The sequence below is a fragment of the Oncorhynchus nerka genome, unplaced genomic scaffold, assembly GCF_034236695.1.
Source record: "Oncorhynchus nerka isolate Pitt River unplaced genomic scaffold, Oner_Uvic_2.0 unplaced_scaffold_1591, whole genome shotgun sequence".
Taxonomy (NCBI): Eukaryota; Metazoa; Chordata; class Actinopteri; order Salmoniformes; family Salmonidae; genus Oncorhynchus; species Oncorhynchus nerka.
This window is the reverse complement of record NW_027039740.1, coordinates 10,878-27,451: the sequence shown is the minus strand read 5'-3', so window position 1 is coordinate 27,451 and position 16,574 is coordinate 10,878. Positions and strand designations below refer to the sequence as shown.

The following is a 16,574-nucleotide window of genomic DNA, read 5'->3' as shown; positions in this document are numbered from 1 at the left end:
TCACACTCAATGTCAACAAAACAAAGGAGATGATTGTGGACTTCAGGAAACAGCAGAGGGAGCACCATCCACATCTGAAGGGACAGTAGTGGAGAAGGTGGAAAGTTTTAAGTTCCTCAGCGTACACATCACAGACAAACTGAAATGGTCCAGCCACACAAGACAGCATGGTGAAGGAGGTGCAACAGCGCCTCTTCAACCTCAGGAGGTTGAAGAAATTTGGCTTGTCACCTAAAACATTCACAAACTTTTATAGATGCACAATCAAGAGCATCCTGTCAGGCTGTATCACCGCCTGGTATGGCAACTGCAGAGGGTAGTGCGGTCTGCACAACGCATCACCGGGAGCAAACTACCTTCGCTCCAGGACACCTAAAGCACCCATTTCACAGGAAGGCCAAAAGATAATCAAGGATATAAACCACCCGAGCCACGGCCTGTTCACCCCGCTATCATCCAGAAGGCGAGGTCAATACAGGTGCATCAAAGTTGAGACTGAAAAACAGCTTCTAACTCAAGGCCATCAGACTGTTAAACAGCCATCATTAACATAGAGAGGCTGCTGTCAACATACAGACTCAAATCTCTGGCCACTTTAATAAATGGATTTAATAAAGGTATCATTAGTCACTTAAAATAACACCATTTTAACCATGTTTACATATCCTACATTACTCATCTTGTATGTATACTGTATTTTATACCATCTACTGCATCTTGCCTATGCTGCACGGCCATCGCTCATCCATATATTTACAGTGCCTTGCGAAAGTATTCGGCCCCCTTGAACTTTGCGACCTTTTGCCACATTTCAGGCTTCAAACATAAAGATATAAAACTGTATTGTTTTGTGAAGAATCAACAAGTGGGACACAATCATGAAGTGGAACGACATTTATTGGATATTTCAAACTTTTTTAACAAATCAAAAACTGAAAAATTGGGCGTGCAAAATTATTCAGCCCCTTTACTTTCAGTGCAGCAAACTCTCTCCAGAAGTTCAGTGAGGATCTCTGAATGATCCAATGTTGACCTAAATGACTAATGATGATGATATACAATCCACCTGTGTGTAATCAAGTCTCCGTATAAATGCACCTGCACTGTGATAGTCTCAGAGGTCCGTTAAAAGCGCAGAGAGCATCATGAAGAACAAGGAACACACCAGGCAGGTCCGAGATACTGTTGTGAAGAAGTTTAAAGCCGGGTTTGGATACAAAAAGATTTCCCAAGCTTTAAACATCCCAAGGAGCACTGTGCAAGCGATAATATTGAAATGGAAGGAGTATCAGACCACTGCAAATCTACCAAGACCTGGCTGTCCCTCTAAACTTTCAGCTCATACAAGGAAAAGACTGATCAGAGATGCAGCCAAGAGGCCCATGATCACTCTGGATGAACTGCAGAGATCTACAGCTGAGGTGGGAGACTCTGTCCATAGGACAACAATCAGTCGTATATTGCACAAATCTGGCCTTTATGGAAGAGTGGCAAGAAGAAAGCCATTTCATAAAGATATCCATAAAAAGTGTCGTTTAAAGTTTGCCACAAGCCCCCTGGGAGACACACCAAACATGTGGAAGAAGGTGCTCTGGTCAGATGAAACCAAAATTGAACTTTTTGGCAACAATGCAAAACATTATGTTTGGCGTAAAAGCAACACAGCTCATCACCCTGAACACACCATCCCCACTGTCAAACATGGTGGTGGCAGTATCATGGTTTGGGCTTGCTTTTCTTCAGCAGGGACAGGGAAGATGGTTAAAATTGATGGGAAGATGGATGGAGACAAATACAGGACCATTCTGGAAGAAAACCTGATGGAGTCTGCAAAAGACCTGAGACTGAGACGGAGATTTGTCTTCCAACAAGCCAATGATCCAAAACATAAAGCAAAATCTACAATGGAATGGTTCAAAAATAAACATATCCAGGTGTTAGAATGGCCAAGTCAAAGTCCAGACCTGAATCCAATCGAGAATCTGTGGAAAGAACTGAAAACTGCTGTTCACAAATGCTCTCCATCCAACCTCACTGAGCTCGAGCTGTTTTGCAAGGAGGAATAGGAAAAAAATTCAGTCTCTCGATGTGCAAAACTGATAGAGACATACCCCAAGCGACTTACAGCTGTAATCACAGCAAAAGGTGGCGCTACAAAGTATTAACTTAAGGGGGCTGAATAATTTTGCACGCCCAATTTTTCAGTTTTTGATTTGTTAAAAAAGTTTGAAATATCCAATAAATGTCGTTCCACTTCATGATTGTGTCCCACTTGTTGTTGATTCTTCACAAAAAATACAGTTTTATATCTTTATGTTTGAAGCCTGAAATGTGGCAAAAGGTCGCAAAGTTCAAGGGGGCTGAATACTTTCGCAAGGCACTGTATATGTACATATTCTTAGTCCATTCCTTTACATTTGTGTGTATAAGGTAGTCGTTGGGAATTTGTTCGATTACTTGTTAGATATTACTGCACTGTCGGAACTAGAAGCACAAGCATTTCGCTACACTCACATCAACATCTGCTAACCATGTGTATGTGACCAATAAAGTCTGATTTGATTTAGACTCCTCATGTATACACCATAGATCCAAGGTCAGATGTAGGTCCTTAATAACCTTGTACTCAAACTCAATTGCTACCACTTAGAGGTTCAATAGAGAGCAAGCCGACTGGTAGGTGAGATTATGTTCTTACTAGACATCAGTGTTCAGTCAATCCAAGCCTGTACTGTACTGTAGCCCTGTCCTGTCCTCTCACACTGCCACCTGCTGTTCTGGCGGCTGTATTGCTAGTACTGTTGCTACTGGCCTGACACTGAGGCTCAACTCAAAATGGCAGCTGTACACAGCTCTACAGTCAGAGGCCCTGCTCTGCTCTGATCTGGCTGCCGGGTTACTGTGTGGATTAGGGATTAGAGGTCCGTTTGACCGGGGATGATGCTTCTACATACATAGCTGATTTAAGGTTTGATAGTGTTTGAATATACAGTATTAGTCATGTTGAATCATAAATTCAGATTTAGACTGCATGACAGCAATCCATGCTTGGGTTTAACTTTCCTGGCACTGTTTCCAAATAGTAATATTTTAGCATTTGTGGCACAAATCCCATTCAAGTCATGGGACTGATATTAGCATATTTCTGCATGTCCAAATCATCCGAGGGTTGCAGGGTCTACAAGCCATCTCTAATTCTCATGATTCAACAACTGAATAAATCGGCCAATGTGTGTGTGAACCCATTTTTAACCCTCTACTGTGTGTTCTGTGGGAAGAGTGTGTGTGAAGAGAGTGGAGGAGTCAGAAGAACCTCAGCCGCTGTTCAGTGCCAGTGCTCCACCTGCCAGCCTCAGTCTACTGGGCAACTTTGAGGTACCTCACACTCACTCACTCACTCACGTCACATAAGTGTACATGCATTGTACCTAAAGCATGTGTGTGTTACAGGAGTGTGTGTTGAACTACCGCCTGGAGCCGTTGGGGTCGGTGGAGGGTTTCACGGCCGAGGTGGGTGCTTCCGGAACCTTCTGCCCCAGTCACATGACCTTCCCCGTCGACGTTTCCTTCTACAGCGTCTCTGACGACAACGCACCCTCGCCATACATGGTGAGACACACCTACAGTACATACACAGACATATTATATATATCCCCCACACACTTTATATACCCTGAACAAAAATATAAATGCAACAATTTCAAAGATTTTACTGAGCTACAGTTCATATAAGGTAATCAGTCAATTGAAATAAATGAATTAGGCCCTACACTATGGTTTTCACATGAGTGAAAAAGCAGTCAGTATCTGGTGTGACCACCATTTGCCTCATGCAGCGCGGCACATCTCCTTCACATAGAGTTAATCAGGCTGTTGATTGTGGCCTGTGGAATGTTGTCCCACTCCTCTACAATGGTTTGCAAAGTTGCTGGATATTGGCGGGAACTGGAACACGCTTTTGTACACGTTGATCCAGAGCCTCCCAAACATGCTCAATGGGTGACATGTCTGGTGAGTATGCAGGCCATGGAAGAACTGGGACATTTTCAGCTTCCATGAGTTGTGTACAGATCCTTGCGACATGGGGCCGTGCATTATCATGCTGAAACATGAGATGATGGCTGCAGATGAATGGCACAACAATAAGTCTCAGGATCTCGTCATGATATTTCTGTGCATTCAAATTTGCCATCGATGATATGCAATTTTGTTCGTTGTCTGTCGCTTATGCCTGTCCATACCATAACCCCACCACCACGGGGCACACTGTTCACAACATTGACATCAGCAAACCGCTCACCTACACAACGCCATACACATAGTCTGTGGTTGTGAGGCCAGTTGGACTTACTGCCAAATTCTCTAAAATGACGTTGGAGGAGGCTTATGGTAGAGAAATGCATGTTTAATTCTCTGGCAACAGCTCTGGTGGACATTCCTGCAGTCAGACATCTGTGGCATTGTGTTGTGTGACAAAACTGCACATTTTTAGAGTGGCCTTTTATTGTCCCCAGCACAAGGTCCACCTGTGTAATAATCATGCTTTTTAATCAGCTTCTTGATATGCCACACATGTCAGGTGAATGGATTATCATGGAAAAGGAGAAATGCTCACTAACAGGGATGTACACAAATTTGTGCACAAGATTTGAGAGAAATTAGCTTTCTGTGTCTGGAAAATTTCTGAATGATTTTATTTCAGCTCATGGAACATGGGGTAAAACACTTTACATGTTGTGTTTTATATTTCTGTTATATATATACATATACGCACAAACTTACTGCTCACAGTGCAGATCAATATTAATAGTGTGTGTGTTGTTTTTGTTACAGGGAGTCATCAACCTGGAGACTCTGGGTAAAAGGGGCTACCGTGTCCCTCCATCAGGAACCATTCAAGTGGTGAGGACAGATTTTCACTCTGTGGATTATACACATTGAAGACTTTTGTTTAAATGTGTGTGCATGCGTGTCACTGTTGCTGACATAATAACTCCAGACAGAGAGAACAAAGGAAAGATGGGCCATTTCCCGTTCCAGCAGAGAGTTAGGAGAGGGAGACCTTAAGTGGGGACAGAAATACACTACTGTAGTGTGTTAACCCCTTCTCTTTTCCTCTCTCCCGCCCACTTTCTCTCTCTCTCTCCTGCCCTCTCTCTCGCCACTCTCTCTCGCTCTCTCCTACCCTCTCTCTCTCCTGCCCTCTCTCTCTCTCCCACCCACTTTCTCTCTCTCTCTCTCTCTCCTGCCCTCTCTCTCTCTCTCCCGCCCACTTTCTCTCTCTCTCTCCTGCCCTCTCTCTCTCTCCTCTCTCTCTCTCTCCTGCCCTCTCTCTCTCTCTCCCCCCCTTCTCTCCCAGACCTTATTTAACCCCAATAAGACGGTGGTGAAGATGTTTGTGGTGGTGTATGACCTGAGAGCCATGCCTGCCGGCCACCAGACCTTCCTCCGTCAGAGGACCTTTTCTGTCCCCGTTCGACGGGACAGCACACACTCACACAAACACGGCAGCCCAGACAACACACACACACCCGGCAGCAGCAGGAAAGCCCTCTCCCTCGGCCAGGAACGCATCCTGCGCTACCTCATTCACCTGAGGTAAGAAAGACACCTGGCTCAGCTGACCTGTCAATCACATCTCCCCTGTCAGTCAAATAAATGACCTGTTAATCAAGACTGAACAGAAGACCAATCTGAACAGGAAAACATTGTACTGGCACTAATCTAGCTCTTTCTTCACACACCCCCCAATCCAGGTTCCAGACCTCCAGGTCAGGTAAAGTGTACCTCCACAGGGATATCAGACTGCTGTTCAGTAGGAAGTCTATGGAGGTAGACAGTGGAGCGGCCTATGAACTCAAGTCCTACACAGAGTCCCCAGCTGACCCAGCCTTCTCCCCGCGCTGCTGACACACACACACACACACACCTCTATCTGCACTGACACACACACACTCCTCTATCTGCACTGACGCACACACTCCTCTAACTACACTGACGCACACACTCCTCTAACTACACTGACGCATACACGCACACCCACAGAGCTGTCAGAGAGCTGGGCTCAGAGCGTTCTCGTGTGGAACAGTCCAGACAGGCTCCGTCCCAGATACCTAAGGCCTGGAGATTTTGCTGACCATGAACAACTCCTGGCTCTACAGAACCCTGCTGTTTTCTGTGACGCTCAAACACGTATTTATACATGTAGAAAATGTATTAAAGACATGCTAAAACACACATCAAAAACACAATAGCGACCATGGACCACTGACTGACCAGAACAAGCAATCAAGAGACTGAGAAAATTACAAGACGACATTGAAAAAGCGCACTGTGTATTTCCACGACTGGAAATCAAAAGGAGTAATATTCTAATGTTTTTTTGTATTGTTACAAAAACAAATCTTTAAAGTGTTGCAATAGAGAGTAACATGTAGCTTTAGTGTTTACATAATTTTCTTTGTTTACCGTCAGTTATTTAATATTTAAATGAATATTTCAGTTACTGCTTATGTGACATCTATCATCCTCAGCATTATGATCTAGTGCAAAACTATGTAAATCATAATGTGTATTTTTGACATGAACTCAGATCTGAAAATATATCTATATCTTAAAGCAATCTTGAAAGCTGCATTGTGTCTGTGTGTCTTTTATTTTGAGTGTTTTGGACAACTGAGGTCCATGTCATGTCGACTGATGTAAAACATATCATGTCCTTATACATATGATAAAGATGATATGAAAATGAGTCAGTATTTCTACAGTGGTATAAAATGACTGTTTAAGTCCTCATTGGTCATAGCAGGTTGGTCCTGGGGTCAGATGTACAGGATCAAGTGGCCTGTGGAGAAGACAAAGATTACACACTGAGGAGCCACATTCAAATCCTTGTCAATTAAATAACACTTTTGTTCTGTCTGCAAATCACTAATATATGTAACCTGACCCTTCTTTCTTAGTGTAGGCCTACTGCTGCAGGCTTCAACTGCCAAGAGGTCGTGGCACAGGTGGTGGCCATGCTCCATAACCACAGAGTCACTGGTTCAGCTCTGGCAGTTCCCCCACAATCACTGGCCTTCAATATAACCTATGGATCATGGTCCATCAAAGGAAGAATGTGTATAATTTAGCTTATTTCATGACATTGGACTTGATGACCAAAGTCTTCTGATGCAGTCCATTATCATTACAGCAAAAAAACGGCATTTACCATCATGCAATATACTGTGAAACACCACTTCAAATTTGATGTCACATTTTTTTGTAGTGAATGTCGGTTGCATGAATTAAGTCGAGTAAAGTTGATGCTCAACAAAAGGCTCTACTTTTGTCTTGCTCAAATATCAGGCGACAGTTTTTAGAGGAAGATGGATGAGCGCGCCTCTGCTAAAGAATGACGTCAGATCGGGCAGACATATTTGTGCGGGCTGATAGTTAACGGTCGGACGGATTCGTATGGGGAGAGGAAGCCAGGGCAAGGATTTAGTTCAGATTGTGTTTACTTCTCGACTTTGCCAGGGATCGAGGTTACACTGAAATGTCGGAGGAAATTGAGGGGACAAAGACGACGGAGGAGACGGTGGTGAATGACCAGAATGTACGTTTATTTGCCTTAAACACAACCACTTGCTAACCAACGACAGTCAAGCTGCACTGCAATGCACGCTATCATATGATATGGCAGGTTTTTAGCTAACGTTAGCTACTGTAACGTCATTAGCGTTAATCCTTTCTAACTAGCAAACCTTGATTATCAACAACACCAGTTTGCTTAATAAATGCCAAGTGGTATCTAATCAAGCTGTTTTCCATAACTATTTGCAGTCGTAGCTAGCAGGGATTTTCGATATTAAGCTAACGTTAACTAAGGTCGGATTTCAACGCGGTAGCTAGCTTCGACAGTTAACGTTAGCTGCCCACAACGTTAACTAATCAAGTCATGATTATTTGTTAAGTACAAGCAGAACAAATACCCAAATTGTTGTTTTTCCTGAAGTAATAACCAACGTTGGTTAATTGACTTGCTTGTTGGATATTGACCTAACGAGTTAACGTTAAATATGTCGGTTTGTGTCTATTTTAGCAGCTTGCTAACAAACATCATTGGCACATTAGCCAGCTAGTTTGAACCACATTAACCAACAAGTGATATGACTTACTGCCTACCACCATCAAAGCCATCTAACGTTAGCGAAGTTATGTTGCTTTCAGTGGCTTGACTACTGTTGTCTACTCTAAAGAAGGCAGTCTGGCTGTCTGTCAACAGTGACTCGCCCCTCGCTGTACAGTAGGCCAGTGTTTGTTTTGTCCTTAGCTAGGTAGCTAACTAGCTAAACTCAGCAAAAAAAAAGAAATGTCCTCTCACTGTCAACTGCGTTTATTTTCAGCAAACTTAACATGTGTTAATATTTGTATGAACATATCAAGATTCAACAACTGATACATAAACGGAACAAGTTCCACAGGCATGTGACTAACAGAAATTGAATAATGTGTCCCTGAACAAAGGGGGGGGGGGGCAAAAGTAACAGCTGCATTAAGTACTGCAGTGCATCTTCTCCTCATGGACTGCACCAGATTTGCCAGTTCTTGCTGTGAGATGTTACCCCACTCTTCCACCAAGGCACCTGCAAGTTCCTGGACATTTCTGGGGGGGAATGGCCCTCACCCTCTTGATCCAACAGGTCCCTGACTTGCTCAATGGGATTGAGATCCGGGCTCTTCACTGGCCATGGCAGAACACTGATATTCATGTCTTGAAGGAAACCACGCACAGAACGAGCAGTATGGCTGGTGGTATTGTCATGCTGGAGGGTCATTTCAGGATGAACCTGCAGGAAGGGTACCACATGAGGGAGGAGGATGTCTTCCCTGTAACGCACAGCGTTGAGATTGCCTGCAATGACAACAAGCTCAGTCCGATGATGCTGTGACACACCGCCCCAGACCATGACCGACCCTCCACATCGATCCCTCGCCAGAGTACAGGCCTCAGTGTAATGCTCAGTCCTTCGATGATAAACCCAAATCTGACCATCGCCCCTGGTGAGACGAAACCGCGACTCGTCAGTGAAGAGCACTTTTTGCCAGTCCTGCGACAGTGGGTTTGTGCCCATAGGTGACGTTGTTGGCTACAAGTCCAGCATCTCTCAGCGTACTGTGGACAGTCTGAACACTGATGGAGGGGTTGTGCATTCCTGGTGTAACTCAGGCAGTTGTTGTTGCCATCCTGTACCTGTCCCGCAGGTGTGGTGATCTGCTGTACCGATCCTGTGCAGGTATTGTTACATGTGGTCTACCACTGCGAGGACGATCAGCTGTCCGTCCTGTCTCCCTGTAGTGCTGTCTTAGGCGTCTCCGAGTATGGACATTGCAATTTATTGCCCTGGCCACATCTGCAGTCCTCATGCCTCCTTGCAGCATGCCTAAGGTACATTCACGCAGATGAGCAGGGACCCTGGGCATCTTTTTTTGTGTGTTTTTGAGTCCGTAGAAAGGCCTCTTTTTAGTGTCCTAAGTTTTCATAACTGTGACCATGATTGCCTACCGTCTGTAAGCTGTTAGTGTCTTAACGACCGTTCCACAGCTCCGTGTTCATTAATTGTTTATGGTTTATAGAACAAGCATGGGAAACGGTGTTTAAACCCTTTATAATGAAGATCTGTGAAGTTATTTGGATTTGTATGAATTATCTTTGAAAGACAGGTAACTGAAAAGGGGACGTTTCTTTTTTTTGCAGAGTTTGTCGATTAGATGACAACCTGACGTCTCTGTGACAATATCTGTGAGAACAGTAGGAACACCTTACAAAAATTTAGTCGCACCCCCTTTTGCCCTCAGAACAGCCTCAATTCATGGGGCATGGACTCTACAAGGTGTGGAAAGCGTTCCACAGGGATGCTGGCCCATGTTGACTCCAATGCTTCCCACAGTTGTCAAGTTGGCTGGATGTCCTTTGTGTGGTGGACCATTCTTAATACACATGGGCAAACAGTTGAGCGTGAAAACCCAGCAGCGTTGCAGTTTTTAGCACAATTTAACCAGGCGCTCTAGACTAGAGCGTCCATAGGATCTGTACAGCAGGCTGAAAGCTTGACTTCCCTACCAGTAGTAACAGCCCTGCTCCCTCCGCATGTGTTGTCCATGTGGGTGGCGTATGTGTTGTGCAGGTGTTTTCAGGAGCTGATGTGACAGACAACAGTGTGTTTGCTTAGCATAGCTGTCTGTACAACGGCTCGAACCCTGGGCACAATGCCTCGCAAACACGTGACCGCCCGCTTGACAATGCCTTTAGCCAGCTGCGCCACAGAAAAGCTTTCAATTGTTTGGGTTTCAGGAGATGGACGACAAGGTGACCAGTCCAGAGAAGGTTGAGGAGGCCAAGTTGAAGGCTCGCTACCCAAACCTGGGGCACAAACCTGGAGGCTCCGACCTGCTACGCAAACGCCTGACCAAGGGGGTGAGTCCACAGCCCTACCTACTGCCCTACCTTCTCTCCTAACCTATCCCCACAAGCCCAGAGTTGTGTTCTCTCTCAGCATCAATTAGACTATGTATTTAAAAAAGTTACAGCTTGTTTTAAGTTGAACATTCTCTCTCTGCAGCAAAAGTATTTTGACTCTGGGGACTACAACATGGCCAAGGCCAAGGTGAAGAACAAGCAGCTTCCTGCAGCCACGTCAGAGAAGAGCGGAGGAGGAGAGATCACAGGAGACCATATCCCCACACCTCAGGACCTGCCTCAGAGGAAACCTTCCCTGGTGGCCAGCAAACTGGCCGGCTGATACACACACTGTCCTGTCTCTAACCCTGTCAATACTCCTAACATTCACCCTGCTACACCTGTTCCTGTCTCACTACCTCTCCCCCATCTACTTCTGCCCCAGCCCCAGAGAGACCCTTCCCTGGTGGCCAGCAAACTGGCACACACCTCTAACCGCCTGTCCCTGGTTCTGTCCCTCATCCTCTTCACCCAGTCCTCTCTGCTTCCCCTCACCTTCCACTCTGTTATGGCTCCCTCTTCTTCCTGCTCTTCCTCCCCTCTGTTCTTGTTTATTTTCTATTCTCATGTAAAAATACACTGAAAGCAAGGATGAGGATGTGTAGAAGGGAGAGAGAGGGAGGACTGGGATGACTCTACTACAGGAGGAGACTTTAAAGATGACCACAACTCTGTGTCCCAGATGACACCCTATCCCCTAATAGCCCTGTGGGCTCTGGTCAAAAGTACAGTGTACAAAACATTAGGAACACTTTCCTAATATTGAGTTGCACCCCCTTTTGCCCTCAGAACAGCCTCAATTCGTTGGGGCATGGACTCTACAAGGTGTCGAAAGCGTTCCACAGGGATGCTGGCTCATGTTGGCTGGAAATCTTTTGGGTGGTGAACCATTATTGAGACACACAGGAAACTGTTGAATGTGACAAATCCAGCAGTGTTGCACTTCTTGACGCACTCAAACTGGCACCTACTACCATATCCCGATCAAAGGCACCTAAATCTGTCACCCTCTGAATGGCACACATACACAATCTGTCTCAAGGCTCCACAATCCTTCTTTAACCGGTCTCTAATCATTAATCTACACTGATTTGAATTGCATTTAACAAGTGACATCAATAAGGAATCATAGCATTCACCTGATCAGTCTATCATGGAAAGAGCAGGTGTTTATAATGTTTTGTACACTTGTGTATTTAGGGAATAGGGTGCCATTTTGGATGCACCCCGAAGAGTCTGTAACATAGGAAGGAGGAGGGCCCAGACTGGAGCCACAGAGAGTCTGAAATGGCACACTATTCCCTATGCAGTACACTACTATCAACCAGTGCCCTATGTGGCTGCCCTTTGAGCATCTGGCCCAAAACGGTTAAACTACATAGGGCATAGTGATCCATTTGGGACAGGCAGACGGTCTCTGGTCTAGAGGGTTGAATGTCGTCTCCAGTCCTGTTAGCTGATTGTGTAAATATTTCTAGTTGTGTTGGAGAGGAGTGAGGCTGAAAGCAGCCTTTTAGAATGTTTTAACGTAGAATATTATGATTTACCAAACACGTTGGTGTTATGTCGTCATCTAAATGATGCTCTAATGTGCTTGAGTGATTGAATATAACCTTGATAATGACTGACCAGAACCTCTCACTGCTGCTGTTCTGTTTTAAAGGCTACCTTTTTGTCACAAATGGCAACCTAGTCATTACATAGTGCACCACTTTTAAACAGGGTCCAAGGGCTCTGGTGGTGAGAAGTAGTGCATTTTATAGGGAATCTCCATACCCTTCTTTCTGTGTAGTGAACTACATTACACCCACTGCCACATAGGGCTCTAGTCAAAAGTAGTGCACTATTGGTGAGTTTCCAATGAGGATTTACCCCAGTGTTTTACCAAAATACTCAGACTTTTCCGTTTCTGTCTACCCGGGTCGGCACCCGTGTCTCACTGGGCCATGGCTCCAGTGGACCTGTTCTGACTTGGAGCCAAGCCCAGCCCATGGCTAACTATGAACTTTAACACCTTCTCACAAAGCTACTGTCAAGAATGATGTGGTTGTTGATTCTGCCTGCCCCAAGTCTTTAGCATCAACCTCCTGATAACACTAGAGATTACATTAAAACACTGATGACCCACTAGTGTGAGTAAGTCTCAATGGAAAAGCACCAAAATGTATGGCCCCATAAAACCTCCTGACCAGGAAAAACTCTTGACCCTATTTGTAACCTCTGGTTTCAGACCGGAGGGAGGGGGAATGTCACAGGTTTTGGTGGCCCCTTTAATTGGGGAGGATGTGCTCGTGGTAATGGCTGGAGTGGAATGGTATCAAACACATGGTTTTCATGTGTTTGATACCATTCCCTTTACTCTGTTCCATCCATTATGAGCCGTCCTCCCCTCAGCAGCCTCCAGTGGTGAATGTAGATGTAACAGCTGGATGATGTGACCGGGGTGCTAAAGACATCTTCATTTAGCTCCAAATGTTTTGGCCTCACACACACTCATTCATCTCTCACACACAGACACACTCCTCTACACCCCAACTCTCTCACATACACAAACTCACTCCCACTCTCCTTTCTCTCACACACACACTCTCCCTCATATACACCTACCCCCTTTGGCCAGCATATCTTTACAGATCTCAGTCACACCCTATTCCCTATATAGTGCTCTACTGTATATATGCACAGGCCAATCCACTAGTGGGGGTGTGGTCATCAAGGGTCTGAAGCTGAACGACTGAATAGTTAAGGTGTATGTATATGACTGCCCCCATCCACAACCCCCCCTGTCACTTTGTGCCATTTTGTTTTGTAAATAAAATAGTTTTGCACAAATGGCTGTTGGGTGTTTGATGACTGACTCCATGCATTGACAGATCATACAATCATCTATGAAGGATTGTATACAAAGGAATTCTGTATGAAAATGTAGAGGCCAGTTAGTATTAGATGAGGGATAACACCAGCAGAGCTGAAGCACCAAGATAAATCTTGATCAAAATGTATATAAATAATCTGGATTTATCATCCATTTAAAACACACAAGCTCTGGCCGAAGACCGACAGACCCCAGTGGAAGAAGATTGTTGCAGCTTTATGTCCCATCTGGGACGAAGAGGGCTAAATTATCAGGCCTATGGCACATGGCAACCAGGGCTGTATTCATTAGTCGGATTCTGTTGCAAAACGTTTAGTCTGTTGCAATCCAAACGGAAAACGTTTGGCATCGAACATGAGTTTCTGTTCAACAAATTCAGGTAGGTTCCTCCCCGTTTCGTTCTGTTTGCTTCCGTTTGGCTCATATAGTAAACAGACTAAACGTTTTGCAAAGGAATCTGACTATCTGACAAGCAGGCTTCTAACCAGTAGAACTAAAGCGATGTCGCCTCTTGGCCACAGCGGAGCGCTGTTTAGCCATGTTTCCGAGCCCATGGCAACAACCGCGTTTTACTGAATCATTTTATCCATCATCAATTCCCACAATGCTCCGAGAGATGCCAAAATATTGAGGTTTTCTAGGTATGATGGCGCTAGGTGTTGTACACTAAAAAGAGAATAACCTAAAAATCTGGAGGGACTTTTATTAACTGCGAGGAAAAAACGGAGCGGCGAACTACTGATGTTCAAATCTAGCTGCTGAGATTCATGGAAAAAGGACACGACAGCTCCACCAGTATGGCAGCGTCAGAGCTGTATACAAAGGTAATAGAACCAACGTAATCGGTATTTGCTTTGCCTTGTGCGTTTATAGCGTTTCTGCAGCGCTTTCTTTTATGAGAACAAAGCAAAGAGCTTGTTTGTAATCATTCATTCGTTGATGGCGGGAATGAATGAGAGACAAGTCTTTAAACCAAACATCGAGATTGACAGGTCACAAAGCCTCGAACAACGCACAGGAGGTGATTTTCAAACCAGTGCGTGGTTTTTTGAACGTATGAAAAGTGTTTGAAGCAGGGTCCTACAGCCTGGGGCAATACACTGTACATATAGGTTGACATGCAATAGCCTATGACTGAGTGAAGGCGCCTTCTATATTTAGCTCTCTGCTGGGTTAAAATGGGTGCAGCAGAAGCAGCTCAGCTGACAAAGCGCCGATGCTATGGGTTCTGCGATTCGGCCTCTGTCTCTGCCCTTCATAGCCCCCCGCTCAGAATGACCGTCAATTTAAATGTTTTATTATTCGGCTTAATGTCAGGTCGGGGTTGATGCACTTTTAAAAATACGATTTTTATTTGAGTATACATTTAGCATCGCACTGGCAACGATGGAGAATGGTGTTTTTTGACCTACATAAATCATGTTATTTTGTCAACCTGCACAGTGATGTTTGTTATTGTGTTTTATAAATGCTGTTTATTTGATCTCGAGACTGGGATTCGGTTTGGGTACGGAGGAGAGAGGAATGATGCTGATACCAGTGGTGACGTCACGGGCCCCGTTTACGTCACCGCGATTTGTTTTGAGATTTTTGTCCCCCTTTTTGCATCCATGACCATGTTCAGTATGCAAACGTAGATAGAAATATCACAAATAGAGCTGACGTTATTCCGTATTCTACAAGTCAGCCATACACGTTTGTTTTACATCGGATATTTCTAGCTGAAAGTTCTAAACTTTGCATCCAGCTGAACGAAGGTTACTTATGTAACCACGGTTATGTGAACTATATGGATCACTCCAATATATTGGTATCACTCCGCGGCGGAGGGATTCATCCGAGGTGAGGATTTACATATTTACTCCTGTGTACACCTGTGTCACGGCTGGGGTCCGCCCCTATATATAGTCCCCATGGCCGCTACACACGTTCTCTCCATCATTTTTGAGGCGCCTCTAGCACCGTAGAGGATTTGAGTGATCCATGTAGCTCACATAATAACTGTGGTTACATACGTAACCTTCGTTATGTTTCACTATATTGGATCACTACAATATACTGGTATACCCGTAACAGATTAGTCGGTGCTAGAGGGACCTGGCCATCCAGCGGCAAAGTCCAAGCGCGGGACCGAAACACAGGGGCCGTCAATGTGGAGGGGGGTCCCGGCACAGTCCCCGAACAGGGAGGCGACGCTCAGGACCGCTGAACCAACCGCAGAGGGAGGTGCCACATTTACCCGATAGTACCTAGCAAAGGTGCAAGAGGAAGCCCAGCTGGGCGCAGCACAGATATCAGCGAGGGGCACTCCTCTCAGTAGAGCCCAGGACACAGCCACACCTCGTGTTGAATGTGCCACCACAGATCCCAGCACTGGCCTGCCAGCCAGGCGGTATGTTGTCGTAATCGTGTCCATGATCCAGTGAGACAAAGAGCTGGTCTGTTGTTCTCACAGGGCACAGCATGTCGGAGGGAGGTCCAGACTCCTCCCGCCACTGTGGGGAGGGTCGTAAGGAGAGAGGATAAAAAGGGATGTTCACATGCCTGTCTTACAGAACCTTCGGGAGGAATGAAGGGCTGGGGTGGAGAGGGTCCATCTGGGTGCACTCAGAACTTACCGAAAGAGCATGGAGCTCACCCACCCTCTTCATGGAAGTAATCGGTACCAAGAAAACCACCTTCATAGAGAGGTGTTTCAGGGAGGCAGACTCCAACTGTTCGAAAGGTGGCTTTGCCAAAGTTGCCAAGACCACATCTAGATCCCAGCTTGCTGTTGAGCGGGTCCTAGCTGGACTCAGGCAACGAAGCCCCTTCATAAACCTGGAGACCAAGGGATGGTGCCCCACTGGCTTGTCAATCCACCCCGCATGACAGGCAGATATAGCGGCCAAATACCCTCTGTGTGGAGGCCGCCAAGCCCTCATCCAATGACTCGGGCACAACCTCAATACCAGTGCACCAAGAGCAGGACAACCGCCAGCGCAACTGGTATGCCGTGGTTATAACCAGCGCCCTTGCGCTCTGCATGGTGTTCATTACACTCTCCTGTTGTCCTAACATAGACCATTGGTGCCGTTCAGTGGCCAAGCCCACAGACTGAGGCGGTGTGGCCTCGGATGTCACAGAGTCCCCCCAACCTGAGACAGCAGGTCCGGTCTCAGGGGAAGTTGCCATGGTGTCCCAGACAACAGGGAC

At 45.6% G+C, this 16,574-nt stretch overlaps 2 protein-coding genes and 1 long non-coding RNA gene across 3 annotated transcripts in view; 2 read left to right on the top strand and 1 right to left on the bottom strand.

Annotated features, from left to right (window-relative positions):
• The window catches only part of atosa (atos homolog A), a 31,272-nt gene extending 24,638 nt beyond the window's left edge, over positions 1–6,634 (top strand). Inside the window, 5 exon segments of the mRNA XM_029648392.2 lie at positions 3,279–3,375; positions 3,451–3,609; positions 4,834–4,902; positions 5,360–5,598; positions 5,757–6,634. Of these exon segments, the coding sequence (XP_029504252.2) occupies positions 3,279–3,375; positions 3,451–3,609; positions 4,834–4,902; positions 5,360–5,598; positions 5,757–5,910 (718 nt within the window). The 3' untranslated portion in view covers positions 5,911–6,634.
• On the bottom strand, positions 6,544–7,085 carry LOC135568459 (uncharacterized). Its single transcript, XR_010462635.1, has 2 exons — positions 6,950–7,085; positions 6,544–6,844 (listed from the first exon to the last, which is right to left on the bottom strand). It is a non-coding gene; the product is annotated as an uncharacterized LOC135568459 (long non-coding RNA).
• A 325-nt stretch (positions 7,086–7,410) lies between these two features.
• LOC115119555 (cAMP-regulated phosphoprotein 19-like) lies at positions 7,411–11,839 on the top strand. Its single transcript, XM_029648393.2, has 3 exons — positions 7,411–7,600; positions 10,340–10,462; positions 10,608–11,839. Exons 1-3 carry the CDS (start codon positions 7,541–7,543, stop codon positions 10,785–10,787), a joined length of 363 nt encoding a protein of 120 aa, XP_029504253.1. The 5' UTR covers positions 7,411–7,540; the 3' UTR covers positions 10,788–11,839.
• The last annotated feature ends 4,735 nt before the right edge of the window (positions 11,840–16,574 follow it).

Coding starts and splice junctions, on each gene's coding strand:
- LOC115119555 (XM_029648393.2), top strand. CDS start 7,541: ATGTCGGAGGAAATTGAGGGGACAAAGACGACGGAGGAGACGGTGGTG. Junction 7,601..10,339: donor CGGTGGTGAATGACCAGAAT/GTACGTTTATTT, acceptor TTTGGGTTTCAG/GAGATGGACGACAAGGTGAC. Junction 10,463..10,607: donor GCAAACGCCTGACCAAGGGG/GTGAGTCCACAG, acceptor CTCTCTCTGCAG/CAAAAGTATTTTGACTCTGG.